Source organism: Herpailurus yagouaroundi, unplaced genomic scaffold, assembly GCF_014898765.1.
Source record: "Herpailurus yagouaroundi ecotype Mexico unplaced genomic scaffold, PumYag 100, whole genome shotgun sequence".
Taxonomy (NCBI): domain Eukaryota; kingdom Metazoa; phylum Chordata; class Mammalia; order Carnivora; family Felidae; genus Herpailurus; species Herpailurus yagouaroundi.
Genome location: NW_024412391.1, coordinates 105,601 through 133,176, shown reverse-complemented (window position 1 = coordinate 133,176; position 27,576 = coordinate 105,601). Strand labels below are relative to the sequence as shown.

The window sequence follows — 27,576 nt, the reverse complement described above, 5'->3', positions numbered from 1 at the left end:
CATGACCCAAACTGAAGCCAAACGCTTAACCGACTGAGCCACCCAGGCGCCTCTATGCATCTGCATTTCTGCTTCCTGTCAAATGTCCATGACATAACTTACAAATGCAGTGTCCTCTCAATGAAAACACTAAAGATGGGAGGGGGGGGATACTAGAGTAGATATGCTTATTCTAAAGTTCTCAGGAAAAAAATAAACGGAGAAATAACCAGGAAATTACTGGAAAAGCAGAGTATTGAGGATACTCCCAGATATTTGAAAGTATGACAGAGTCACGATGTGCAAAGCTACAGAAATGAAAACAATGGTGCTGGCACATGGACTGAGAGAATCAAGTAACATTAAAAATAACTTGATGGGGCACCTAGGTGGCTCAGTGGGTTAAGCATCTGACTATAGATTTTGACCCAGGTCATGAGCTCACCATTGGTGAGTTCCAGCCTTGCATCAGGCTCCTCTGTGACAGTGCGGAGCCTGCTTGGGAATCCTCTCTCTCTTCTCTCTCCCCCTCCCTGGCTTGTGCGCACTTATGCTCTCTCTCCCCCTTAAATTTAAAAATAACACATTAAAAAGTGACTCGGTAAATTGTAAAGATGTGTACTCTTGTTGCAGAGGTCCTAGTTTTAGCCCAAACAGGAGGACTGGACCAGCCTGGAGTCGATTTGCTGGGGGCCAGGGGAGGGACGCTATGAGGGTAAAAACCGAGACCACCCCTGGCAAGATGAATAGGAACGACTGCCCAAGGCTAGGTAGTGACCCCAGCCTAGGCCCTTTCATCAATCTGACCCTAGGGCTGCCAAGAAGCTCAAGGCAGCCTGTGAGACAAGAATTGGGCACTTTCGTGGAAGAACACTGCATTCTCTGCCCAACCCAAGGGGCGCAGCCTCCGTGGCCCCTGAACGGCTGTTTGCGGAGGTGGTAGCGCGTCCCAGGAGACATGGGCGAAGCCTTCGCGGCACCGCCAAGCGGTGGGAAACCGTCCCGGGAGACACCCCGGGAGGGCTTCCCGAAATGCCGCGCGAGCCTTCAAGGCTGGAAGAGACCCCAACAACATGTCCATTACAATGGCTGCGGTTCCGTCTGCCTGCGCGCGGGTCGCACTCGGGCATCTTCCCCGGGCGCAGGGAGCCCGGGTTGGAAAGGGCCTTGGACATCAGCTAGGGAGGAAGACTAGGCCACCGCTGTCTCTTCGCGCGTGTGACTGCTTTCTCGAGGCCACGCAGCTGAAGCAGCGGTATTAAACTAGTGCTAGGGTTTCCCAGCCACGGTGAAAAGAACGCGCGACTTCGGGCGGAGCGGACCCCGCAATCCTAGGGCTTCCGGCCGCGGCCGCCCGCGCCTGCGCACTGGGGGGCGCGGGCCGCCAGCTGGAGGAGCGTACCATCCGCAGGCAGGGGTGGGCGCGCATCGCTCCCGGAAGTAGCCCCTGCGCGTCCCGGAAGTCGAGCCCCCTACCCCGGCTCCTCTGGGCCTTTGGAGTCTTCCGGGGACTCCAGCCGCCGCTGGGGGTGAGGCGCGGTGGCTGGTGGGGCGGTGGGCTCGTTGCTGCCGACTGCTGCAGGGCTGTCGGCTGCGGCGGGAGCGGCGCCCGGCTTCGTAGCTTCGCGAGCCTGGTCTCAGCGGGCGGCCAGGCCCCTCCCGGACCCCAGGCCCTAGGTAAGCCGGGGAGGGGGCGTTGCGGTTACGCTTCACCGACGCGGACGCCGGGGCTGGAGGGTGGGGCGCCTTGCCCAGCCCCTCCCAGCGCGTCGGAAGGCCCCGGGGTCTCCCTTCCTGGCTAGCAGCCCCCTCCCAGTGCCCGGCGCCGAAAGCACGCCCGGTGAGGCTGTCTGTATTGGACAGCGGGTCGTGTCCAGTCTCGCTCTGTGCCAGGGACAGGCTTCTACATGTTTTAGCTCACGGAACAAGCCTGTGAGGTGGGGGCTGTTATCCCTGTTGTATAGGTGAAAAAACCGAGGCACCCTCGTGCGGGATCATAGGTAGCTGTTGAATGGGTAGCAGCCAGGATTTCAGCCCACGTATCCTGGCTCCAGACCTCATGCTCTTCAGTCCGTTATGGAAGGCAGCCTCGCAGAACACAGCAACGGGTTCTCCTGGTGTGTAATTTAAAACAGATCTCATCTTTTGTCACTTTGGCATAATGTGAAATCTAACGACACGCGATTATTCTTTAAAACGTCTCGCTTAGGGTTTGCTGGAAGCCAAATTTTCGCGCGTGGTCAAACTCCAAAATGTATAGTACCTTGCTCTACTCTTTTCCTTCCTCCCATTCTTTTTCTCCCCACCTTTCTGTCTCCCCGCAAGTGAGTGGGTGGAGGGTGGGGGATGAGGAACCCAGGACTTGAGGGCCCAGCAAGTGCCTTGAAATGTCCTGGGGTCTGGGATGGATAGACAGCGCAGGAGCTAAGACAGGAGGGGGCTGGTCGGTGGGATTGGGCAGTAAAAACAGAGAGAAAGGTGTGGCATAGTTATGGGATACCCTGGGCAGGCTGAGCTCTGCACAAGGCTCTGGGGTGAGGCAGACACAGAGAAATAGGGAAGTGGTTCCTTGTCTTCTGGGCATGCACATGGGGAAAGGGCTGCTGAGTGCAGTTAGAAGAGAGCCCCCTGATCCATGCAGGCTGCACAGATGTAGGAGACATGCAAGAGACACCTGCCATCTCAGTCTCAGCCAGCAGGTTGCTGCCTCTGGAGACCTATGGCTTCCCCTTGGGAATCTGTAGGCTCCTTGTCATAAACTGCCTCAGTTCCTTCCCCCACCTGCACTCAGGGGCTTGCCTGGCACCGCAGCCATCCGTCTTTCTTTGCTCTCAGAGAAAATAGATTCTTTCTCGTCTCTAAAGATAAACCCGTTCACCGCCTGTGTCCTGCATCCCTTTCCCAAAGAAAGTTCCTGCCATCACTTCTTTCCTGTATATGTATATTCTTTTCTCTCTTCCCACCGCGCCCTTTCTCTGTTTGGAGATGAAGTCAAGCCTTTTATCTCCAAAGCCTGGCTCTTCTTTCCCACCCCACCTCTGGCATGGCAGGCACCTGTGTCCCCCAGTTCTCACTGCACAGCCATGTCTCCGTCTTCGTCCTCTGCAGTGACCTTGACTCTGCCTGGCCTACCTGGAGAGTCTTCTCTTGGCTTTCCTAACTTGGCTTTAGTTTCTTCTGTGTCTGTCTTTGCCTGTCAGTCATTTTGGAAGTCCCCTCCCCTTCTGGCCTCTCTACAGTGTCCGCATTGTCTGGACAGCCGCCCGCCATTCTCTTCTCCCTCCGGCCCTTTCCTTAGTTTCTGTGGAGGCTTTCACACGGATCTGTACCTTTAGCTCAGACCTTACCTCGTATCTGTCCCATGTATTTCTAAAGATTTGTTGCAGAACAACCGCGAATCAGTATATCCAAAAGTGACCTGCATTAGTCAATGGGATCACTAGGGAGTCCCCCTCTATCCCCCAGTTCTCCTCCACATGTGCCTCCGGAAGAGCTGTCCAAACTGTCCCCGCAGCCCCAGTCCCTCTGCCACTACCTGCCCGGCCCTCCTCGCCCCCCGTGTGCCGTGCCTGCCTCACATGGCCTCGCTGCAGTGCTCGTGATGCTGCTCAGTGGGTAGCCCGAGGGCCTCTGCGTTGTAGCTGTCCTCAAATGTGCGTTTGTCATCTCTCAGGAGAGATGTCACAAGTAACTTCTCACCGATAACCAAAGTACTGGAGTTTTTGAATGGTTTTCCTTTCAAATTTTGCATCTTAGATTCATTTCGATTCGAGTTGGTCCTCCCAGTGTCAGCCTCGTTGTCGTCCTTGTGTGCTTTGGTGGCTTAAGAGAAGGCAGTGTGTTACATCGGCGACTGCACCTGCGCAAGGTCCCAGCTATACTCAGGGAGTCCGTCAGGAGTTAAGGATCCTGAAGCAGTAGCTGAAGGTAAGTGACCCCTCGCAGGATGGAGTCCAAAGTCCAGTGTCACAGAATCCGTTTATCTGTAGGTCAGGCCGAGGCCCGGCCTTCACAGCGCGGACACCGCTTGCCGTGGTCTGGTGCCATGAGCCCATTTCCAGGTTGTCTTCTTGTCCTAAGCCTCGGGTGCCAGCCGGGTGCTTCCTCTCCTGTATTTGTGTCTTCAGGGCACGGGGCTGGCCTACGGCAGGTATCCGATGAATTCTTGTTAAGTGGTCCAATGGATCGACCAAAAAAGATGTACTGACGGGACAAGGCACATTGGAGAACAGAACGGGACTGGTGTGAGCCAGGCACAGTCCTAACACACCGGTTTTTTCCTTTTCTCGGCCATCACTGGTGAGCGCAGGTCTGACTCGGGCCAGGTTTCAGTTGCTCGCTCTGAGCTGTCAGTGGTGGTACAGCCTACAGGCCACTTCCGGAGGCCTGCTGCCGGCCCTGGTCGTCCGCTCTGCCATCACGCCCCCACTCTGGATTTCCAGTTCTACAGCCATGAAATAAGAGCTGAGGTAAGCCCAGTCCGGTTCTGATGTCCCAGAGCACTTCTCCTGGGCCCCGGGATGGTGTCTTACAGTTCGCGGCACCTTCGTCCAGCCTGTCCACGGTGCCTCTCCCGTGGGGGGGTCACACATTCGGTGTGGCAGCAGCTGGGTTCTTGGGCAGTGGGCCTGGGGTGATGCCTCTCATCCTTCTGAGGTTTTCCCCGCTGGGAGGGGCTCAGCATCACGTCGCTCACCCTCTTATATGGTCAGAATCTTCCCGGAGCCGCCTTAGTGGGCTTGTCACCTACAAAGGCAGTCCTTCTCTCCCTGGTGATTCTGTTTTTCTTTTTCTCTGTTTCCCCCTCCCCCCCCCCCGCCCCCCACGTACATGTGCACGAGAGGGGTGGGGGAGAGGGTGGGCACTGGTGGGAGGGAAGGGGGCAAAGGGAGAGAGAGAGAATCTTAAGCAAGCTCCACTCCCAGTGTGGAGCCTGCCTGGTGATTCTTTTTAATGTTTAACATCACTCAGTGTCAGAACGTACTGGTTTGAAATCTTCCTGTTTAATCCGTATCTCATTTTGGCGTGATGAGACTTGAACTCCACTTGCTTTCTGATGTGTGTGGTGAGCTGTTAGGTCACCTTCTGCGAGTCTGTCCTTGTCTAGAGAGATGCATTCTCGCGCTGGGCTTTTTCTTTCTTTCCTTCCCTTTCCACGTACTTCTCTTCTGACTCCTCTGTGTCTCTTTTCTGGTGTGTCTGGATCTGACTGTGACCCGATCTCTAGGAGAGCGAACGAGGAGAAGGGAGGTAAAGGTCGTGCCTGGGCTTGAGCATCTGGGTAGACACTGTCCCGTTTACGAGTGAGGTGACTATAGGAAGACAGGTGAGTGGGAGCTGGAGAGAGCCATCTGAGCCGGAGAGAGGCTCGCCGTGTCAGTGTGTAAACGCAACCCCAGTTGGGGAGGGTATGTGAACTGAGAATCGAGATCTGGGTGCGAACCCTGGGAAACAGCAGGAAGAAACAGGCGGAGGAAGAGGGACCAGAACTGAGATTGCAGGGGAGGTGCAGGTGGAAGTGTGGTATCTCAGGGCCACGGAAAGGTGGCGTTCCAGACAGAGGACGTGGGCCGGCCCCCACGGGTTGCAAAGAGGTCCACTGGAGGCGGTGCCGAGGGGGACGCTGGTGGCCTTGGCAAGAAGGGTGTTGACGAGCAGTGGGGGCCAGATCCAGAGCATAGAGTCTCTCTAGGACAGAGAGAGGGGAGTGACAGGACACTGGGGGGCACGCGTCACTGGCATCAGGGGCTACCCTGTTCTGTGCTGCTGTCCTGTGTTCCTGACGCAGGCTGATTTCTAGAGAAGGAATTTCAGAAGATCTAAGCAAGGCCTCTGGCGGCCTCACCGCCCAGTACCCAGCATCATGACCTGTTTCTGATGCCCTGCCAGGTGACGGGCACAGCCTGGGTGCCCGGGATGCAGAGACATGGGCTCCACGCCTCCTGGCCTGAGCTGACGGCACCTGGCGCCTGCACCTCCGCCAGGGAGACCTGCCTGACTTCTTGGCCAGGTCGGTCCCCTCCTTGGGGACTCACAGCTGCAAGTGGCACCCCTCTGTTCCTGCACCTCCCTGTTGTGCGGGTCAGTCTCTTCTGTCTCTCCAGCCAAGCTGGAGGCCACGTGCATGCAGGGACCTTGCCGATCTTCTCCGTTATCCACAACAAGGCAGAATCGCCAAGTGCCTGCTGGGTGCTCAATAAACATCGAAAGGAAAAAGAGAACCTCAGTTAGTTTGGCAAAGATGGATGTAGAAACTGCTAACGCACAGAGGGCCCGGGGGATTCTGGTTGAGGGCTGTTCCATTCAGTCTGGAGGAGTGAATGTCAGCCTTCACCAAGGAGGTTGCGGTCTTGAGAGTTTTGTCCCGGGGCTGATTTCCTAGGCTCTCCCTACGCCTCTGTCCTCTGCTCGTTTGTCTCCCCTCTGGCCTTCCCCGCAGAGTCCCCACGGTTGAGTAGGGGAGCTGAGAGCCGTTCTTTTCATCTTGCTTTGCAGCCTGGGCCCATCTCATTTCCCCAAGTTCCCAAGCATGTTGGAAGTGGAAAAAATCGGGAAGCCCCCCAAGAGACATACACCTTCAGGATCAGTGGGGCAGGGGCCGTCTGTGTGTGCTGCCTCCTCCGTGACCAGACCCAGGAGCCCAGCTGCTTCCTTGGCTTCTCCTGGCTCCGAGTTTAAAACCAGAGCTACCAATACCTCTCACGGACTCGGCTGGGGTGCGGGGGGGCGCCTGCCGGAGACCGAGGTCAAACTTGAGTTTGTAGACATAGGAGAGAGGGCTGTCAGTGGCCACAGCAAGATGGGACTGTCTGCCTCCCCGAAGGGGAGTGAGACGGATCTGCCCCTACGGAGGAAGAGACCTCACCCCCTCCCCAGTTCCTCGTTGGTCCCTTCACCTGACGGAGTTTTCCTGGAGGAGCAGGAGGAAGGCACCCTGGGCCTACTTGTCCACAGTGAGACGAGCGAAGCCTGCTCCCTGGGGAGGCCCGGTCTGCACCCAGCTGCCTCCCGTGAAAAGTGCCAGGCCAGCCCCGGGCGGAGGAAGCCAAAGGGCGACTCTGGCCTCTACAGCCTCAAGTCTGTGCTTGGGCAGGAGCCCCCTGGGCAGCCCGAGAAGAAGGTGTCCAAACAGAAGGCACGAGGGCAGAGGGAGGAGGGGGAGCCGACGGGAAAGAAGTCGAGGGCCCCAGCGCTCAGCTCTGGCCAGTCCCCCTCTCCCCCAGCGCTACACCAGGCAGCCGGGGCGGACAGGCCAGAGGTGGGCCAGCCTGGTGAGAGTGAGAAGGCAAGACGAGCTGACCTCCTCATTGCCCATCTGGCCAGAGAGCTGCGACGCCTCAAGAAATGGAAGAAGAGGCACTTGCTTGCGGCTGTCGGGGACAAGCCACCCTGCCTGAAGAAGCTGGTCAGAACTCTAAAAGCGGAGACCAAGGGCTGGGCTTTTCCCGGGCATTCCCCCGGCCCCGCGGACACCGCGGGTCACAAGGCCGTGTCAGACATCGGACGGTTCTTTACCATTGACTGCAAGGACGTCTGCCACGTCACCTGCACTCTGTGTCATGCCAGCATCAGACTGGGCAAGTTTAAGGGGCATTTCCAAACCTCAGGCCTGGTCCGTCACTTGGTGAGTAAGCACGGACTAGAGAGAGACAGAAGGCCAGCCGCAGCCAGCCCGGGGGAGAAGAAGGGCGGGGCCGAGGAGAGAAAGCACAAGGGCCTGCCCGCAAGTCCTGCTGGCCTTGCCCCTGAGGGGCTGCCGTCACCAGGACGCTGCACGGATGCCTCCCCTCTGGTGGACGGTGGCAGGCAGCTGGCGGCGGGCAGGCCTGAGCAGCTGTCACTGGCTCCGCCTCTCTTGCCTCCTTCCTGTAGAGATGACCCTGCCGCCTCCCCGCCGGCAGTCGGGGTGGGCCGGGGTGGCACCCATGCCCCCGGCCAGCCCCGAGCACAGGCCTGGACCCGCAGCATCGCGGAGTTGCTCTGCAGCCTGGCTTTGCCGCTGTCCTTTGTGTCATCGCTGCCTTTCAGAAGGTTTATGGCCCAGGTCGACCCTTGCTATCACGTGCCGCCTCCCGCCTTCTTCTGCGGGAGAGCCTTGCCTCTGCTCCGTGAGGCGGTCGAGGAGCAGGTGTGTCGGGAGATGCAGTGGGCCAAGGGCAGCTGTGTCCACCTCACCGTGTCCACCGCTGCCCGGGACACGGTTGTGGACTACGTGGCCATCACCGCCCACTGGGGAGCCGTACAGCCGGGCAGTCGGCGGGTGGCGTCGGGGAGCCTGAGAAAGCAGGCCGTGCTGTGGGTTCGGGGCCTGCCCCAGGAGAGCTCTCTGGAGGAGAGGCAGGGGGAGCTGCGGGAGCAGCTGGGCCTGTGGCTCAGCCGCAGCTCCCTGCAGCCAGGCTTCCTGGTGTCGGGCGGCTGCCTCAGCCTGGAGCAGGCAGTGAGGACAGAGGGCTACACCCACCTCCCCTGCTTTGCCCACTGCCTCGACTCCCTGGTGAGGAACTTCCTGCGTCACCATCAGAGCGTCCAGCTCATCCTGGGTACGGTGCGGGCCATCTGCAGCCATTTCCAGGGCTCCGCGGAGGCCCGGCGGCTCCTCGGCCAGCTGCAGCAGCAGCGTGGCCTCCCGGCCCAGCAGCCCTTCTGGGAGCTCTCGGACCACTGGGTGTCCGCCTACTGCTTGCTGGAGTGGCTGGTGAGGCAGCAGCGGCCCTTGCAAGAGTATGAGAGGCGACACCAGCTGGGCAAGGCTGGGACGGCCCTGTCGACTACGTTTTGGAGCCTGACGGACAGTCTGGTCACGCTCCTGCAGCCCTTCTGGGTGGCGGTCCGGGAGGCGAGTGCCGCGCAGGCTTCTTTAAGCCAGGTGCTGCCCCAGCTACGCTACCTGCATATCTTCCTGGAGCAGGTTAACCGGCACTTCGAGGAGCAGGGCGGCGGGGAGGTGGGGGCAGCCGTCCGGCTGGCCAAGGGCTTGGCCCTGCAGCTCTCCACAGACGGCCAGCTCAACGAGCTCTTCCACCGCAAGGAGTTTGTGCTGGCGACTCTCCTGGACCCCCGCTTCAAGGGGAAGATCGAGTCCATCCTGCCCGCGGGGGCCGACATTGACCACTGGAAGCAGGTTCTCGTGTACAAGGTGAAGGAGATCATGGTGTCTGACTACTCCTTGCCTCCCTCACCCTCCCTGCACAGCCCCAAGGCGAGGCGTGCGGGCCCTACCCCGAGCGGCCGAGTCACCAGGAGCCTCGGGGCCGAGGGGAAGGGCCAGAAGGTGCCTGTGCGGGGGGGCGGCGGCTCGGGGTCTCTGCTGCTGGACCAGAGGGAGAAGAGCTTGCTGGAGCAGCTGGAAAGCGTGGGGCTGCTGGCGTCCAAGAGAAGCGGAGCGTCGCTCTCCACCGAGAGCCACTTGGCCAGTGTCATCGTCAAGAAGTACCTGCGTGAGAATGAGACAGTTGGCGCCCAGGAGGACCCGCTGGTTTACTGGGAGAAGAGGCAGGAGGTCTGGCCAGCTCTGGCGAGACTGGCCACTGTCTACCTGTCCTGTCCCCCGACGGGGGCCTTCTCTGGAAGCGTCTGTGCCTCCCTGGACAGCCCTGCCCTTGCAGAGCATAGCGCCCCTCTCCCAGTGGGGACCATGGAACATCTCCTCTTCTTGAAGAGCAACCTGGAGAATTTCCCCGACTACCCTGCCCCTGCCCTCATCTTCCCCAGCGGAGACCCGGCCGACGGGGAGCAGAACAGCGAGGCCGACCTCGTCTGACGCCCTGAAAGTCTGCCTGTGGGAAGTGTGTCCAGCATCAGAGGGGAGGGCAGGATGCTGCACCCTAGGGCATTAGACAGAGGTGGCCAGAGTCCTCCCTCCACCTGTTTGGAGGGAATAGGGACAGGTTCTCGATTCTTGACACATTGCCCTTTTTTTCTTCCCCAGGGTGATGTCATTTCCCATTCATATATTGCTTAATTTGTCTCTAGCGGTTTGTGCATAGAAAAGGTGAACTCAGTCCAAAAGTGACTGTAAGTTGTGCCACACACCTCTGTGGGTGGCACAGGGACCCCGCTGAACACCTGCCATGTGCAGGATCGCCACCATGACAGAGACTCACCCGGTCTCGGATGGCAGTCATGCTGTGGTAAAGAACCCTGAACTCCACTGGGGATGGGAGGCGACGGGCCGGAGGAAGGGTCTCCGGGCTCACTGGAGCAGCCATGGGACTGTCCACTTGTGTGCTGTGTTAACCGTTTCCCCCTTGGCTGTAGCTGTGTCCTGCCTTGGCTGGCTCCTGGGCACCATTTGCCAGCCCACTTGCCAGGTAGGTAAACTGAGACTCAGCAGTGGCGATTTGGAACGAGGGAAGGTGGCCTCCTGCAGGAGAGACGAGTGTCCTCTGTGCCTTAGTCATGGTCCCATCCGTGTGACCAAATCCTGTCCGCAGACACATGTTGGACCAGGATAGAAGGACTCGGATTCTGGATGTTCAGGGGTGAGCGTTGCAGGGGGTTGGCGTGGATGAGCCAATTCCCTCAGCAGGGCCCACCCACTCCAAGCTGCCACCTGTGTGTCAGCTGGGTTTGCACAGTGGGTGGGAGGGCGCTCGGTCGGTCGGGCCCAGACCTGCCTGCTTGAGGCATGCAGATTTCAGGGAGCATGGGACCGGGGGCAGAGCAGAGGTCTGTGCACTGGAGAGTCAGGGATTCACCTTGGTGACTATGCAGTACTATCACCGGTAGGGGCGTGGGGTGGTGAGCTGGAGGGCCACATGTCTCCTCCCAGGCGGGACTTGGGGGCACAGAAGTCCCGATTTCCAGTTAATGTGCTCTTTGCTCCTCTGTTTCCTCTCCTGCAAAAAGCGTTCTTCCCAGCTATAACGTGGGGAGCACGTACAATTCCTCCCTTCCTCCTACCACCGCCCCTACCCGGTCCTCCCGTCCTTTCCCTCCACAGCAGCCATCTCCGTCTAGACGGTCATCGAGCCAGTTCTCCAGGGCAGGGCTCCCTAACTGTCGTGGTCAGTCTGTGGGCTTGCCCCTGCCCGGGGGCCTCATCTCTGAGTCTGGTGGGCGTTGGAACAGTGTCCGTCACTGGGTCCTTGCACGCCTCCCTCTGGCTGCTCGTCAGTGCCCTCCACTCAGCCTCATAAATGTTGGTGTTCTTTCGACGTCGGCCCGTGACTGCTCCCTTTCTCTGTGTGCCAGGGGCTCCTGACCACATTCACCCCCAAAATAGCGTGTGGTTGGGAAGCTGTGCGTAATCCCGGACAGAGGCCTGCAGATACTTAAAGAGGTCTGTGTCCTCCAGAAGCCTGGCCCGTGAGCCACACATTCTCCCTGGGCACCTCTGCGGATGACGCTTGAGTCCCTTTAGCCTAGAGCTTCGACTGCCTCCTAGGCCCGATGCACATGGTCACCTCCAGCTGGATGTCTTCTTGCCCCCTCCCTCAGGCTGTCTCATGTGCCCCACATGTCGGGGAAGGGAGCCCCTGCATCCAGTGACGTGGCTAGACCCTTGGAAGCTGTTCTACACGCTTCAGTGCTCGCTGCCTTCCGTGAAGCCCTGTCTCTCCAGTGCTTTTATGGCAGGTTCTAGTGTCTGGTGACCCTCTCGCACCCCTCACCCCCATGGGTGACAGTTTTTTTTTTTTTTTAATTTTTTTTTCAACGTTTTTTATTTATTTTTGGGACAGAGAGAGACAGAGCATGAACGGGGGAGGGGCAGAGAGAGAGGGAGACACAGAATCAGAAACAGGCTCCAGGCTCTGAGCCATCAGCCCAGAGCCCGACGCGGGGCTCGAACTCACGGACCGCGAGATCGTGACCTGGCTGAAGTCGGACGCTTAACCGACTGCGCCACCCAGGCGCCCCTGGGTGACAGTTTTCAGTGGGTGCAAAGTTGACCGCGTCTCACTTACAAGCCCCAGCAGACCCCTTTTGAATACAGTGAACCAGACCTCTTAGTGGATGCCTGGAATCGCTTTTGGAAAGAAATGAAGTGGAAATGAAGGGGTGTTGCGGACTGGAAGGAGCTAGGTAAAGCCGTGGGGGAGGCGGATCAGATCTGTTAGCAGCCTCCCCAGCTCCCTGGTGGGGGTGTGGGAGGAATTCTGGGCCCGGTTTCCTTGGAGAGGGAACTAAAAAACTGCGTAGATTGTGTAAACACAGACTTGGGACTGGTCAACACCCTGGAACCCAGGTTTTATAAACAGGAGTGAATAGTCCCATGGTTCCTTGCAGGCATCACCCTGCCTGGCCCAGGCCCGGCTAGAGTCTGCAGGGTTGGGAAGCTGCCACTTGGAGCAGAGGTCCCTTCTTGTTTTCTCTCTGCTCAAACCTTGACCCCTCTGTGGCCGGCATTGCCAATGTCCCCCCGCCCAGGCCTCCTCCCTCCTGCGCGTGGTCTTGCACTGGCGCCTAGGCTCATGCTGGCCCATGGCCATTGGTAACTGGAAAGGCCCTCCTTCCCCTGCCTTCCCGGAACCCAGGTGCTACCCCGGTCCTTCCGTCCAGGATGGCTTCTTTGCCTGGCCTTCCCCCACTTGCATTCTTAGGAAATGACGTCATGTTTGCAGGTAGGACCATTCTGTCTGGCACATAGGGATTGATGCCCTTCCGTCGATGCCGGAGTAAAGAGCTAGTTTGGCGGGCTAGGGTGGAGAGCAATGGCATCAGGACCGGCAGTGCTGCACCTGCTCCCGGGGCCGTCACCGTCCCTTCCTTCCCTTGACCTCAGGCTCCTCATTGGACTGAGAGCTGAGCCTTCAGGCCCCACAGCTGCAACCAGAGGTTACACGTTGGCCTATGCAATCTGGAGACCATTCTGAATGCATTGCTAATGTTTTAAAAAAAACATGGGGTCAGTTAAAAACATTTTTAAAAGGGTGGGGGAGTGCCTGGGTTGCTCGGCCGGTTGCATCCGACTTGGGCTCAGGTCATGACCTCGCGGTTCGTGAGTTCCAGCCCCACATCGGGCTCACTGCTGTCAGCCTGTCAGGCCAGAGCCCGCTTTGGATCTTCTGTCCCCGACTCTCTGCCCCTCCTCCACTTGGATTCTTTCTCAAAAAATGAATAAACGTTAAAAAATTAAAAATAAAATAAAAATAAAACATTGAGTCAAGAACATTTTTGAGAGAACGAAGCAAGGCCTATCGTGCTGTCTTGCGTCTGCATATGGAAGGAAACAAAACAGATTGTTGGTGGTGGTGACCTATAATCTATTCAAAAACTAAAATAGTTAAAAAGAAACACCTCAGAATTCATAAAGATAGATCATAAAGAGCGGTTGCCAAAAAAGGAAAATTGAGAGATTTTGCCTCCCGGTGCAGATGCGGAAAAGGGGAAGAACCTGAATTCGTAACTGCTCGAGCCTCGTCAGGGCCCCCCGCTTAGGCGGGGGCCTGCGCCTGGCCCGCCTCCCTCAGGGGGGCTCTGTGGCCTCAGGTCTTGCTGGGCCAGCTCGCTTTCTGCCTCAGTGGCAGAGGCTGGGCGGTACTTGGTGCCGTCGACGGCTGCGGACCCAGGACGCTCAGGAGAGGCCTGCTCACTGTTTGCTTGTCTCTCCTCAGGAGCCTCCGGCCCTTGAGCAGCGGTGCTGGAAACGGGCCTCCGGCCCTGGCCCAGGCGGACTCGAGGGTGCCTTTTTCTGGGCACGCGGTCAGCTGACCCCTCCCGGCACCCACGTCCCTGTGACCGGACCAGGGCCCGGGCCGCCTGGACGGACCGCGTCTGATGGAGCCCCAGGCTGAGAAACCAGGAGAGGCGGACGGGGCGCGCGTCACACCGCAGCTGCTCAAGTCGCGCTCGGGTGAGTTCGCCCTGGAGTCCATCCTGCTGTTGAAGCTTCGGGGTCTGGGGCTGGTGGACCTGGGCTGCCTGGGGGAGTGCCTGGCTCTCGAGTGGCTGGACCTGTCCGGCAACGCGCTCACCCAGCTGGGCCCGCTGGCCTCCTTGCGCCGGCTGGTGGTGCTCAATGTCTCCGACAACCGGCTGACGGGGCTGGAGCCGTTGGCCGCCTGCGAGAACCTGCAGAGTCTCAATGCCGCGGGCAACCTGCTGGCCACCCCTGGGCAGCTGCAGTGTCTGGCCGGCCTGCGGGGCCTCGAGTGCCTGCGGCTCCGGGACCCCTTGGCCCGACTCGGCAACCCGCTGTGCGCCAGCCCCTCCTACTCCACGCTGGTCCGAGAGCTGCTGCCCGGCCTGAAGGTCATCGATGGCGAGCGCGTGACCGGGCGTGGCAGTGAGTTCTACCAGCTGTGCCGGGACCTGGACAGTTCCTTGCGCCCCGGCTCCAGCCCGGGCCCGAGAGCCGCTGAGGCGCAGCCCTGGGTAGAGCCAGGGTACTGGGAGTCGTGGCCCCCCCGGAGCAGCTCCATCCTGGAGGAGGCGTGCCGGCAGTTCCGGGACACGCTGCGGGAGTGCCACGAGCTGGACCGCCAGGCCGGCGACAGCCTGGCCCGGGCCGAGCAGGCGCTTGGCCCTGCGGGCGCCGCCTCGTCCTTTGTGTTTTGAATATGCCCGTGGCCCGTGACAGCTGGGCATGGGACCCTAGGGTTGGCACGCTGCGGCCCGGCTGCCCATGTCTCCTCTCCTGCCTTGGTACGCGTCTGTGCGCTTTAATCACGCTGGCCACCGGGCCGCAAGTTGGGCTCTTTGTTTACCTGTGTTCCTAAGAGCAGCCCCTCCCTCCTACCCCCACCTCAAGGAAGATCCCATACTGTCCCTCCACGCACTTCAAGGACACACCACCTCCGCGGCCTCTAGCATGGGTGAGGACCGTCCTCGAGCGGCTGGCAGCGTGAGGCTGTCTGCCACCTGCGCTGTGCGGCTGGGGAGGAGGCTGCGTGCTGAGCCGCGTCCTCGGCCGCTGCCACCGTGGCTGCGCGGGTCTGAGACTTAAGGGAAGAAAGGCGCTTTTCCCTAAGGCTAAAGGTAAGAAAGGCAGGGCGCGCGTGTCTGCTGTCCCGGCCAGTCCTGGGGAGAGGACGCGGCAGAGCACCGAAGCTGGCGTCCTCCACCCTGCAAAGCTGCCTGTTCAGAGGACCCTCTGCTGTGGTCCCCCCTGTCCCGTGGGACCCTGGAGCCTTCGCTGCCCATCCTCACCCTCACCGATCCCTATTAAATCTTTCTGTTGGCGGAAGCATCGCTGCCTGTCATTCGTGCGTGAGCTTCATTTTCCCCAGCACGGACGGGAAGTCTCCTGTCCCTCCTGTAAGACCTCGCTCCCACAGTTGAGCCGAGAAGGAGGCCATACAAGAGGAGGAGAGCATGAATCTGGGAGAGCGGTTTTATTAGCTCGGGGATAATGGGATTGTCCTCCCTGGGCGCGGGGATGGGAGGTGGGTCTTTCACTGGTTACCTCCTGCTGTCCGGGAAGCGGGACAAAATTCTAGAGGAAAGGAAAGAGAAGCTAAGGTTTGGGTGTGAGGGAGGCTGTTTGGGTCGGTCCAAGCTTTTTTCCCAGGCTCTGAATCCTTACCCCTTCCCTCCCCCCCCCCCCCATCCCCGCCGCCTCCCTGGGCCCCACCCTGGCCCAGCTGTCCCGGCTCCGCCCAGTCCCCCTTGTCCTGGCCACCTACCAGCAGGCCTCAGCTGGGGGGCAGGGCCTTGAAGAAGGCAAATTGTCCCGGGAAGTAGTAGCTGTGAGGGTCCTCTCCTGCACGCTCCACCCTGCTGCACTGCCCCTCGTGCTGTTCCTCAGGCTCCTGCCAGCGCCAGCAGCGGCTCAGGCCCATGGCTGTCCCTGCTGTCCCCGCAGTGGCGCCCCGGGGAGGGTGGCGCCCGCCTCCACATCCCTTAGGGAATAGCGGGGCCAGGCCCAGAGCCCCTCCCCACCCTCCTTCACAACCTCCTCACCCCTTCCTCACCTTCCCCCCCTTGCCATCCTCCTCCCCGCTCCTCTCCACCTCCTCCTCTGCCCACTCTTACCCGTTGGACCTGCGTGAGTATGGGGCAGTGGACCATCCGGCCTAGGACTTTGTCTGCAGAGTTCAGCTTGATGCAGGCCAGGCATTTCCGCTTCCTCTGGGGAGGGGAGCATGGGGCCGGGGGAGGAAGAGAGGTCAGGGCAGTCCTGTGGCCCCGGCGGGGTGGAAACTGGGGGCCGCGTGCTGTGGGGATGGGTGCTCCCAGCAGGCTGTAGGGCGGAGAGGCGAGGGGTCCTGCAGGCCAGGCCCACCCCAGGACGGGGAGATCTCACAAGTCGGGCCCATCCTGCAGCTCTCAAGCTAATGGTGTGTGTGCAGGCAGGACTCCTTCCCCAGATGGACTCTCCCCACTGGACTTTGACCAGAACCACTCTACTGATCTATTAATTTGCATTTTCTTCTGGGATTTGATTTGAATACAAGGGTCATGACATAAAAGTCTGGAAAAAGTCACTGGTATAATCCAGTCCCTCCCTTAACAGATGGAGGGAACTGAGGCCTTCAAGGAGCTGACAGTCACAGGCTGGTGATTGGGAGGGCCGGGACTAGCACTGGATCTCCCAGATCGTGGCACTCCCAGCCTGGGGACTCCCCCGTGGCAAGGGCTGTGCCCCCCAGGTGACAGAATACAGTCAAGCCCTGTTACGAATCAGTCCAGGCTGGGCTGTGTCTACTTGAAGACTCACGAAAGTGGGGAGTTCACCGGGCCTGGGATGGGGACCCGGCAAACCCCATACCGTGGGCCTCTTCCACCAGTGACTGGAAGCCGGAGAGAGGAGCTCGGACAGGAGGAGGACTCTCCCTGAAGAACATCTGTCCTCTCTGCTCCTGCCTGTCCCGGCCCTGGCCGCCCACAGTGCCATGACCCGGGGCCCACACAGCCAGGTCAGCCTCTAGGGAGGCTGCCCCAACCTCAGGGCTTTTTGCTGGACCCCGATGACATATGCTCGATGACATATGCTCGCACCGAGTGAATGCCCCCATCTCCCTCCCTCCCTCTCTCTCTCTCTCTCTCTCCTGTCTCCTCTCTCCTGTCTCCTCTCTCACACACACACACACAGGCCTTCACTCACCCCATTGGGCTTGACTTTGCACTCAGCTTTTTTCCAGTCTTTCTTCCGGCAGCTCGTCTGCTGGAGCTTAAATTCCAGCCTCACAAAGGTCCCTGCAGGGAAGAGCTGCCGACAGACAAAGGCCAGCAGCCGGCTGAGTGGCCCAGCAGTCCCTAGATGTGACCTGCCCCTCCTCCCCTGTGTGAAACAGCACATCTGAGAAGGCGGCTGGGATGCCGGCGCCTCTGGAGAACTGGGTACTCGAGCCCAAGCACTTCTGCACCTGCTTCCTGCCCCCTCCCCTCCCCTCCCCAGGCAGTGCCGCTAACCGTGTCTGTGGCACTGTCCACGCCAATCTCCTTGAAGGCCCACTGAACAGGCGGGTGCTTGTGGAATTCTTCCAGGGCCACCTGCAGGCCCCGCTGCTGGGCCGCCGTGAGCTCCGCTCTGCCCAGGCCCACCATGCCCAGCCACAGGGCCACGGGGATCAGCAGCTGCCACATGGCTTCACCTCTGTCACCCTGGCCTTGCAGAGAGTGTGTTCAGCCAGGGGAGCCACCAGCCCGGGCCCTGCAGCTGGTGGGGGAGGCAGAGGTGGAGGGGCAGGAAGTGGCCCTCTTGTCCAGACTCCCCTGGTATTCCCCTCGTCCTTGCTCCCCTCTCCACCCCACCCCCCACTTTGCCCTGGATCCAGCTCAGCCCACGGTTGGCCTTGTCCCGGCTAGATGCTGAGCTGGCTTTTGTCCTCAGGCCAAGAGCCTGGGAAGCCCTCCGGTCTCCCACTACCACGGTTCCGCCTCACTGTTTCCTAAAGCATTTTTTCTCTCCCCGTGTGTCTCCAGTCCCCTTTCCTGCCTGCTGCCCCCAGAGCTCCTCTCTGCTTCCCCCACCTCAGCCTCTCCAGGTCCGCTTCTGCCCCAGCACGCCCGAGCCTGCTGGCTCCCTCGTAGTCCTGGGAGCCCTGGCCCTGGCACCCCCTCGGGCCCCCAAGGCTAACTCCAGGGGGAGGGGCAGGACACAGAAGGAGGCCAGCTGGAGGCAGAATATTTTTGGGAGGACGTAAACACAAGGGAGGGGCCCAGAGCAGGGTGGGAACCCAGAGGATGCTTAACCCTCCCTGTGCTGGGGCTGCCTGTGGCCATTGGCCCTACGTAGCCCTGATCCCCGAAACCAAACCGGCGCCTCAGCTCCACCCTACCATGGCTTTCTTCTTTAGGCACAAGTCTCCTTTAACTTCTTTTCTGGGGCCTTCCCCCCCCACCCCTCTCCCAGCCCTTCTGATCCCGTCCCCCAGCCCACCCCAGCCCACCCCAGCCCACGACTGGGGTTGCCTGAGGCGTGGACCCACCCCCAGAACTCCGGTGTACTGGCGGTCTTAGAACCAGAAAGTTACAGATGTGGAAACGGAAGCCCCCTCGGTGAAAGATACCAGGGTGTTGCCTTATAGCAAAGGCTCATGGATGGACAGACGGACAGTTGGGTTGACAGACCTCACCCTTGGAGCTGCTCCCTGTGGCCCCTCCTTTCACCTAGCTGCCTCTGGGGCCCTCTCCCCTCCTCACCTCCTCTCTGCTTCAGGGCCTCTGCTGCCCTTCTGGACTGTGGCAAGCCTGTCAGCCTCTTCCTGCCCCCCACCCTCCAATCCGGTTCGGCCCCCATCTCCTCCCACACCCCCCTCCAGCTCCCAGCCCTCCCAAGGCTCCTCCCCACCCCGTTAGGATAGGCAGCCGGCCCTGGAGACCTCCCACCTCCCATCCACCCTCCCGCTTCCCCGCCCTGACTTGCCGCCTGACCTTCACCCCAACCCTGGCCAATCCACCCTCCCCTCCACTTCCCCTTGGCTGAGGAGCCCAAGCATTCAGCGGTCTTGGCCCGGCTCCTCCACGGAATATGGGGCTGCCCGGGCCCCCTGTCCTGCCTCTGTAGGGCTGCCCTCTTCTTCAGCCCCTCCTGGGTGACCAGTCCCCAGCATCCTCAGACCCACATTTCGGGAAAACCTTCCCACAAATAGAGACATCCTTAAACCCGATGAGGCCTCAGGAGTCATTCGACCCTTCCCCCTGCCTCCGAGGCCACACGGAGAGAGAGGAGTATGGTGTCCAGTGACTTCCCACCAGCAAACATGTTCAGTCTTGATCCTGCGTGTCTCATCCTTGGTGCTGATAGATTCAGAGGTCTCGTGCGAGCCCGCAGGCACGTCGGAACGGTGTGATGGAATTCACCAGGCTAGTGTGGGACGAGGGGGAAACTGTCCAAATACCACTCAGCTGCCATGCATCCTGAGCAAATAGGAACCAGCTCTGGGACCTGGTGGGCCGGGGACCAGTACTGGCATTTCTCTGGCTCCAGGCCCTAGGCTAATTACCCCAAACAGAGGGTCTCATTTACCCTCCCCCCAAATCCCCGGAACTTCTGCTTCCTTCTCTGCAAGGTGGCCATCAGAAACTCCACGCTACAGGCTTGTTTTGAGGATTAAATGAGGACATACGTGGAAAGTGACTGATGGCCCAGGGTTTGGCACAAGTTTCCTCCCCTTCCCTATTCACTCCTGCTGTGCTTCTCCACAGGGAGCTGACAGCTTCCTTTGCCATGTGCTCTGGGGGTACCAGAAAGACCCTTGGCTTCTGGTAGCTCAGTTACCATGGCTCCTTCCCAGCCGGCTTGTAGAACAGGTTCTGTGTCTCAACCATGGTTGTCTCCTTCCCGGCTTCTTTCTCCTTGTGAATTTATATCTTTTTATTCATTTACCATCGTTTTGATGGAGTTTTGGAAGGGAGTAGGGATAAACACATGTGTGATCCACCATGTTTAATCAGAGTTCATGAACTATTTTTATTTATACACACTATATACAATGTACTTTATATATGTGTGTGTGTATATATATATATATATATATAGAGAGAGAGAGAGAGAGAGAGAGAGAGAGAGAGAGAGAGTGTTGTGGGCTAAATTTTGTTCCCCTAAAATTCATATGTTGAAGTCTTAACCCCAAGTACTTCATAATGTGACTGTATTTGGAGTTTGGACTTTAAAGAGGTAATTAAAGTAAAACAAGGTCATGGGGGGGGGGGGACACCAATCCAGTATGACTGGTGTCCTTATAAGAAAAGATTAGGACACAGAAGGAGGGCCACGTGAAGACACAGGGAGAAGACAGCCATCTACAAGCCAAGTAGAGGAGCTTCAGAAGAACCAACCGTGTGGACACCTTGACCTCGGACTTTTGGCCACAAGAATTGTGATCATAACTTTCTACTCTTTGAACCACCCGGTGTGTGTGTTACAGCAGCCCTAGCAAACCTACACACACACGTACAGAAGAAATCCTTTCCTAAGACTTGGTGCTATGCACTCAACCCGATTATTAGAAAAGCCACGTCTTTGTCTATATGACGCAATAATCAGTGATCCAAAGAATGAGGCTAGGATGGCTAATACTAGACTGAAAAAGAATCAAAATTAACTTTTTAAGAATAAACATATGGGAGCGCCTGGGTAGCTCAGTCGGTTACGCATCCAACTCCTGATTTCAGCTCAGGTCACGATCTCACAGTTCATGAGTTCGAGCCCCGCATCAGGCTCCATGCACTGACAGTGTGGAACGGAGCCTTCTTGGCTGCTCTGTCTCTTCCTCTCTCTGCCCCTCCCCTGCTTTCTCTCTTTCTCTCTCTCTCTCTCAAAATAAATAAGTAAACTTAAAAAAGAAAAACATTAAAACAAAAGAATCAACATATGAATCTTGTATTTTATCCGGAAAAAATATTTAAGAGATCGGGATGCCATTTTTAATGTTTTAACGTGGCAGGAAATGAAACTTGGATTTTAATCAGTGGAAGTACCTTAATATTAACATGCCATTAACATTTTATAATTTATAATTACTCTTTCAAGAAAATTCAGCCAACTAATACAAGGAATTTGCACCTTTATGGAGTACATTTAAAGAGTCAGCTTCATGATGCAAAATTATTTTTCTAAATCAAAGTGGTCAGAAGGCAAATACCAAGCTGAATATCCAACAGACCTCATGGAGTCCATTAAGCCTCACGCAGGGATCCACCACTAGATGGAGATGGTGAGCACAAGCTAGGTCCTTTACCCCTTGCCAGTTCTCTGCCAATTTTTTCTTTAAAAAAAAACAAAACAAAACAAAAAATTTTTAATGTTTATTTATTTCTGAGACAGACAGAGACAGAGCATGAGTGGGGAAGGGGCAGGGAGAGAGGGAGACACAGAATCCAAAGCTGGCTCCAGGCTCCTAGCTGTCAGTGCAGAGCCTGATGCGGGGCTCGAACTCACGAACCACCTGAGCCCAAGTTGGTGGCTCAGCCGACTGAGCCACCCAGGCGCCGCTCTACCAATTTTTTCAAATAATAGGCTGTAGAATTATTTTTCTTACATACTTGCAGTAGCCTATGGTCACTTTTTGATTTATGGTTTGACTGTAAGAAGTGTTTTTAGCTCCATCTGACCCATAGATCATGCCAATCTGTTACAATGATTTTTGTCTACCCTGCACACATTTGTTAGAACTGTGAACCAGGGCAGGCACAGATAATAAACAGCGTCTCCACCAGTGGAAGGTTCTTAGAGCAGTTTAGAAGCTATGAAATTAAATACTTTCCAAATGTTCTTTTTAAAATTAATTTTATTTTGTATAATGTGGTTGAATGTAGTAATTTAATGGAATGTTACTGTGTAGTAGTTAATGATGTTATATTGTAATTTTTTAAAAAAAGTTAATGTTTACTTATTTTTGAGAGAGAGATAGAGACAGAGCGTGAGCCTGGGAGGGGCAGAGAAAGAGGGAAACACAGAATCCGAAGCAGGCTCCAGGCCCTGAGCTGTTAGCACAGAGCCCAACTCGGGGCTCGAACCCATGAACTGTGAGATCGAGACCTGAGTGGAAGTGGGATGCTCAACCGGCTGAGCCACCCGGGCGCCCGTACTATTGTAATTCCTAATAACGTCCTCAAAACAAACCTTCTTAAGTCCCGTTTAGAGGAGACTCTTCTCATGTTTTAAGACAGCTGAGGCAAACCACTTCTGAGAACATCTGAAGTCTCATTGGCCAGTTCTGAAGGCATCGAATTTAACTGTGACCCAGATTTGGTCTTGGAATGGAGGAGAAAGGCTCTGAGTTGAAACCAGGCTTTACGTTCTGACTCGCCACGTGGATTTGTTTGAGAGGAGTCTGGGTGGGAATGAGCTCAGGTCGGAGGTAGCACTTTCGGTATTTGGTGAACACGCAGAGTGGTGCGTGCCCCTTGCAGGAAGGAAACACTTGCACATACACCTGCTTCTGCTGAACTGCGAAGGCTTCACAGAGATTCTATTTAGAATTTCCTTGTGTTTCTAAATCAAGCTTGGCTTTTAGTAGATTTTTAAACCATGAATGGGTACCCACAGGCTTCCAAATCCACCTTTTGAATTAAGTTGAAGAAGACACAGCCCGATGCCAGTCAGGAGTAGAAATAGACACGGCATCATCCTAATAGAGGTGATCTGACCTGGAAAGGGTAAAAATGGAGATCTCCAGGGAAAGTCAAGTACGTCCTCTCTTGGCTGAGACGCCAAAATGCTTTGTTGCCACTCTTCCTGGCAGCGTGTGGTCCTGAGAGCAAATCACCAAGCGGCTGGTAAACGTGGTCCCCGGGACGTCAGGCGTCCTCCTCCCGCTGAGCATCGGTTCCCCTCAGAGCCAGAGGCTCCTCAAAGGTTCTCGCGTTCCTGTCATTCTAGAATAATGTTCTGGGTAAAAGAATATGTCTGAGGCACTGCTACCTACAGTCAGAGTCCTTCAAGGGGGAGAATTACAGACCCAAGTTTTCTCCTAAGTGTCTTCTTTTTTGCCTCCGTCACATATTGATTGGAGTTTTCCTACGAGGAAAAGTGGTATTTTTCTCTCAGAGTTCTGTGAGACTCCTATCATCTGCTTAACAAGCAGTGGCCAAGGCGGGGAGAGTTTGAAGTTTGCTGGTAAACGATTGATCCAGAATGCTGCCTCCACACCTGTGTGTTCTAATTCACTCAGCGTGGGCTGGAGCTCTTCTGTTTTCTCAGCGTGGGCTGGAGCTCTTCTGTTTTCTCAGTCATTTGGCCCACAGCACTTACCGAGTTCCTACCATGAACCTGAAGCCTTTCTAGAGGCTGGCTACAGTAGACAAGACAGGCCAGATCCTTGCTTTCTAAGTGAGTACATATCTAAGCGGTTTCCCGTGGGTGACGAGAGCAATGCAGAACAGTAAAGCCGAATAGGGCAGCTAGCAGGTGATGGGGTAGGAGCCGGTGGGGGGCTGATAAAGACCCTCTGATCCCTGCTCAGGTCCCAGTGGCTGGAGTCTATGAATGTTACCTTAGATGGCAAGGGGGCTGCAGATGTGAGTAGGCTAAGAATTTCGAGATGGGGAGATTATGTTGGGGAGCGATAATTAACAACAAAATCTCCTACCAACCCGGCAAAAACTCTCCTCAAAGGCAGAAGAGAAAGAAAACAGTTTGTCGAATAAACAAGAAACCAGGAAGAGATGTACATTACAGGCAGTCCGCTAAGAGATCGGGAAAACAGAGATCTCACCCTGTTACACAGCCCAGCAGATGCACACACACACACGTGCGCGCGCACACACACACACACACACACACACACACACACACTCTCACTCTCACTCACTCACTCACTCACTTAAGATAAAGTGTAACTAGTCTTTCCCGGATTTGTCACCGTAGTTCATCCTGAATTCACCTGGTGATTGGGGTAGCCACCTGTGTTTGCTAATTGCCTTCATGCAAAGGAAAAATGCACGGCTCCTATCTTTATGGCAGGAGGGGGGTTTGCAGCTTGGAGCCAGGGGCCCGCAGAAGTCAGGCTCCCACCCTTCCTCCCTGGGTGTGTGTGTGTGTGGGGGGGTGGCGGGGAGGCAGCGGGACCCAGGGTCACCATCTTCCTTGATGTTTACATATCAGAGAGGTGGCTCCCAGGGCTTTGGGAAAGAGGCCTGGGCTGCAAAGCTGGCAAGAGGCTTGTGGTAGCTTTTAAAAGGATTTGCATGCATCTCCAAGGGGCAGAGAAAAACTCACAATGACAACTTTTCTTTTTTAATTTTTTTTTAATGTTTGTTTATTTTTGAGAGACAGAGCGCGATTGGGGGAGGGGCTGAGAGAGAGGGAGACACAGAATTCTAAGCAGGCTCCAGGCTCTGAGCTGTCAGCACAGAGCCCGACGTGGGGCTTGAACCCACAAACCAGGAGATCATGACCTGAGCTGAAATCGGACTCTTAACCGACTGAGCCACCCAGCCGCCCCACCATGATGAGTTTTCTCAAGTAAATGCTCTAGGGGAAGGGGTGGGGAGGGAAAGTCTGTCCCTTTTTGCACCAGGGAGAATTAAAACTTATTTTTCATACTTTTAACTTGTATTTGCCCTCGCAATTAGCCTGGATTGTCCGAGTGGCGCCCACACATGATCACAAGAGTCCTCACAAGAGAGAGGCGGGGGGAGCTCTGACTCCAACAGGGACAGATGTGGCAACCAAAGTGACGCGCTCTACACTGTTGGCCTGGAAGCCGGAGGAAGGGGCCCCGAGCCCCGGGGAACACAGAACACAGCTCTAGAAGCTGCAGGAGGGGAGGAGACCAGATTTTCCCTTAGAGCCTCCGGAGGGAACACAGACTTGCCGACCCCTCGATTCCTGCCCTAGCCGACTTTGGACTTCTGGCCTCTTCCAGAACCGCGAGAGAACACACGTGTGTTGTCCTAAGCCACCAGATGGGTGGTAATTTGTCACAGCAGGCCACAGGAAGCTCCTACAGGTGCAGAGAGGAGGGCCTTTCACTGGGAAGAGCGTTTGGAGAAGAGGAAACTCGAGCTGGGATCTGAGGGGAGTGATGAGTGATCCCAGCGGATGGAACCACCACGGCAAAGGCCCCATGGGGGGACTGGGCTCTTGTGGCTGGGCAGCGTCCAGCCAGACAGGTGGGGGGGGGCAGGGACGGAGGCGGGCATGGTCAGACCCGGTGGAACCTGAGAGAGACACTGGCCATCTGAGAGGTTTCCAAATAAAGGGCCATGCTGGCCCAGGGTTGGGCCTGGGGCAGAGGGGGAGAGTAGGGGAGGCTGGCGGAAGGGCCTGGGGCAGTGAGGGGACACAGCCGGGAGGCGCCCGGGCACTGGCTTCACCGCAGGAAATCAGATCTCTACCTGGTTTCCTACTGACCAATTCTGTGCTTTTCCTTTCAGAAAAAAACAGACACCACAGGAGAAGGTCTGGTGCAGCAGTTTGGGTGGGGGGGGGGACCTTTGCCCTCTGTCTGGGGCTGCTCTTACAGCACCGCCTTGCCTTGCACAAGGAGGGGCGCTTTGATCTTTTCCTGAGGCGTTTCCACGACACCAGCAGGCTCCTTTGCCCGGGTGCTGGCCTGGGACACTCAGGGCCTTCCTCAGTGGGGGCCGCGGCTGCTTTCTGCCCACATCCCCATGGGGGAGGCTCACGATGGCGGGCTGCCTGAGCAGGTGCACGGGGCCAGCAGGCATGCCCTCCACCAAGGTCTGCTGGGACCTTTTCAGCCTCCTCCCCCGGCTGCCCGCAAACTCCTGGACTGAGCCCTGTGAGGGTTTCCAGTCTGCCTTCGGGAAGCTGTCTCAAGCCAGAGTTAACAAGTGTTGGTTGCGTTAGTGACGTTCTCTCCAGCTTTTCAATAGCCATCCATTCAAAATTTGTCAGCAACTGCTTGGTTTCATTTCATATTGAGTACTACCCCCCCAAGAGAGATTTCCCTCGCTAAACCAGGGCTACGAGTCCTCTCAACATCCTTTCATGGGAAATAGCGCGGGCCATTTCTGTGTGGCTCGTGAAGGGGTGAGCGTGTGGCCCAGTGGCAGACGGCAGGCGCTGACTCCCTGTTTGTTGGATGTCCAGTGAGCCAAGTGGGGACGGCTGGGACAGTGTATCTGCGAGAGGTGGACGCAGTTTTCTCTCTTGCAGATGCAGGACGGCTTCCAGACAATACTTGATCCTGGGGGGCCTGGTGGCTCAGTGGGTTGAGCGTCTGAGTCTCAATTTGGGCTCAGGTCATGATCCCAGGGTTGTGGGATCGAGCCCCATCTCCAGCTCCGCCCTGGACGTGGAGTCTGCTTGAAATTCTCTCCCTCTCCCGCTTGCACACACGCTTTCTCTCTAAAATAAAAAATAATAAGAAGAGATGCTATGGCCTAACAAAACATTTTAAACAATACTCGATTCTCTTCAAGGAGGATTTCTGGAGACATGGTTCCCCTCATCCCCTGGCATGCCCACCTACTTTGTCATCTAATCCAGTAGTGGGAGCCAGCCATCGTTGGAGGGGAAGGGGGATCCTCCCTGAGCCCCTGGCAATTTTTGCTGTCCGGTGGGTCCTATACCCTGTCCAGCCCCATCATTCTCTGGTGAGCACGTCAGAGCTACTCCACCGGGGCAGGCCATTTGGCTGGCTGCTGTACCTCCCCCCTACCTCCTCCTCCCCCGCTACATCCTCCTCTAAGGCATACTGAGGGGTGAAGTCTCAAATACCAAGGCCTAGAATTCCTGGCTGGTAGAAAGTCAGGGAATCCCTCGCAATTCCTGTGTTCATTTCGTCTCTGCAGAGCAAGGGACCCATCATTTCCTTTGGCTATGCCAGAAGAGGAAGTTACAGCAGGCGCTTAACTCCTGACTGGGTGGGAAGACACTCCTTCCATCGGGGCCCAGGGAGTGAGGGAGTAGTTAATGGACTTCAGTGAAGAGCCTTTCGACTAAGAGACTCTGATCACCAACAGAGGAAGATACTTTGGAGGGTCTGTGAAGGAATTTCCCATTGAGGGTGCTTGTGGGATTGCAGTGTTTGGATGTATCACATTTAGCCATGAACTGATGGATATCTCACAATTACTCTGGGCTGGCCCAGCATTTGGTCTACACGTTTGTTTATTTTTGAGAGAGACAGAGTGTGAGCAGGGGAGGGATAAAGAGAGAGGGAGACGCAGAATCCGAAGCAGGCTCCAGGCTCTGAGCTGTCAGCACAGAGCCCGACACAGGGCTTGAACTCACAAACTGTGAGATCATACCCTGAGCTGAAGTTGGGCACTTAACTGACTGAGCCACCCAGGCGCCCCTACATTTAATCTACAAATAGAAACCTTGACTGTGAGAAGTAAAATAAGACCTAAACAAATGCAGGGACCTGAATCTCAAATCTCTTCAAATGGATTTTAAAATATTGACAAAAAATTTTAAATATGGGAAAATTCTAAAGTTTATTTGGAAGAATAAACGACTGTCTGTAGCCAAGAAAGTTTTTTTGGGGGGAAAAAAAGAAATCTGTGCGTAGGGGGAGTACTTACATTATTAGATATTAAAACTTATTTTCTGTGATAAAAATATACACATAAAATTTAATTTGGGGTGCAGTGGCTGCTCTATATATGACACCCAAGGCAGAAACCATGAAAGTCTTTTACTTTATAAGAAATGAGCCCCCAATGTGAAATAAAACCAATTTCCCAGCTTTTAAAAATGGACGAATAGAGGGGCGCCTGGGGGGCTCAGTCGGTTAAGGGACCAACTGTTGTTGGCTGGGGTCTTGATCTCAAGGTGATGAGTTTGGGCCCCAC

General features: G+C 56.5%; 4 protein-coding genes across 12 annotated transcripts; 2 read left to right on the top strand and 2 right to left on the bottom strand.

Moving 5' to 3' along the window:
* Nucleotides 1-623: 623 nt before the first annotated feature.
* LOC121028958 (uncharacterized) lies at nt 624-26,060 on the bottom strand. The gene is made up of 5 exons (XM_040473051.1): nt 24,785-26,060; nt 5,825-5,977; nt 5,561-5,667; nt 1,382-1,652; nt 624-665 (listed from the first exon to the last, which is right to left on the bottom strand). The coding sequence occupies exons 1-5, from the start codon at nt 25,652-25,654 to the stop codon at nt 624-626; spliced, it is 1,443 nt and encodes a 480-aa protein (XP_040328985.1). The 5' UTR covers nt 25,655-26,060.
* On the top strand, nt 3,799-13,646 carry ZBED10 (Putative protein ZBED10P). Of its 5 annotated transcripts, XR_005789088.1 has the most exons (4): nt 4,335-4,448; nt 6,475-10,109; nt 10,237-10,289; nt 13,536-13,646. XR_005789088.1 is itself a non-coding variant. In XM_040471635.1 (2 exons), the coding sequence occupies exon 2, from the start codon at nt 6,509-6,511 to the stop codon at nt 9,737-9,739; it is 3,231 nt and encodes a 1,076-aa protein (XP_040327569.1). In that variant the 5' UTR covers nt 3,799-3,906; nt 6,475-6,508; the 3' UTR covers nt 9,740-11,135. The 5 variants fall into 5 exon arrangements, 2 of the variants coding, with proteins under 2 accessions (XP_040327569.1, XP_040327567.1); XR_005789086.1 differs by having other exon boundaries at nt 6,475-10,289; XR_005789087.1 differs by lacking the exon at nt 13,536-13,646 and having other exon boundaries at nt 10,237-11,135.
* On the top strand, nt 13,679-15,106 carry LRRC61 (leucine rich repeat containing 61). The gene has a single exon (XM_040471642.1). The coding sequence runs from the start codon at nt 13,699-13,701 to the stop codon at nt 14,476-14,478; it is 780 nt and encodes a 259-aa protein (XP_040327576.1). The 5' UTR covers nt 13,679-13,698; the 3' UTR covers nt 14,479-15,106.
* RARRES2 (retinoic acid receptor responder 2) lies at nt 15,122-18,597 on the bottom strand. Of its 5 annotated transcripts, XM_040471648.1 has the most exons (6): nt 18,508-18,597; nt 17,275-17,521; nt 16,967-17,071; nt 15,895-15,990; nt 15,546-15,671; nt 15,240-15,355 (listed from the first exon to the last, which is right to left on the bottom strand). In XM_040471648.1, exons 2-5 carry the CDS (start codon nt 17,446-17,448, stop codon nt 15,555-15,557), a joined length of 492 nt encoding a protein of 163 aa, XP_040327582.1. In that variant the 5' UTR covers nt 17,449-17,521; nt 18,508-18,597; the 3' UTR covers nt 15,240-15,355; nt 15,546-15,554. The 5 variants fall into 5 exon arrangements, with proteins under 5 accessions (XP_040327577.1, XP_040327578.1, XP_040327580.1 ...); XM_040471643.1 differs by lacking the exon at nt 15,546-15,671 and having other exon boundaries at nt 15,122-15,355; XM_040471644.1 differs by lacking the exon at nt 15,546-15,671 and having other exon boundaries at nt 15,122-15,355; nt 18,441-18,557.
* Nucleotides 26,061-27,576: the final 1,516 nt, after the last annotated feature.

Coding starts and splice junctions, on each gene's coding strand:
- ZBED10 (XM_040471635.1), top strand. CDS start 6,509: ATGTTGGAAGTGGAAAAAATCGGGAAGCCCCCCAAGAGACATACACCT.
- LRRC61 (XM_040471642.1), top strand. CDS start 13,699: ATGGAGCCCCAGGCTGAGAAACCAGGAGAGGCGGACGGGGCGCGCGTC.
- RARRES2 (XM_040471643.1), bottom strand. CDS start 17,448: ATGTGGCAGCTGCTGATCCCCGTGGCCCTGTGGCTGGGCATGGTGGGC. Junction 17,072..17,274: donor TGGACAGTGCCACAGACACG/GTTAGCGGCACT, acceptor GTCTGTCGGCAG/CTCTTCCCTGCAGGGACCTT. Junction 15,356..15,894: donor TACTCACGCAGGTCCAACGG/GTAAGAGTGGGC, acceptor CCTTTCCTCTAG/AATTTTGTCCCGCTTCCCGG.
- LOC121028958 (XM_040473051.1), bottom strand. CDS start 25,654: ATGGCTATTGAAAAGCTGGAGAGAACGTCACTAACGCAACCAACACTT. Junction 5,668..5,824: donor ATGATGCTGGGTACTGGGCG/GTGAGGCCGCCA, acceptor TCTCTGTCCTAG/AGAGACTCTATGCTCTGGAT. Junction 666..1,381: donor CCCACCCCTGCCTGCGGATG/GTACGCTCCTCC, acceptor CCTGGCCCCCAG/CAAATCGACTCCAGGCTGGT.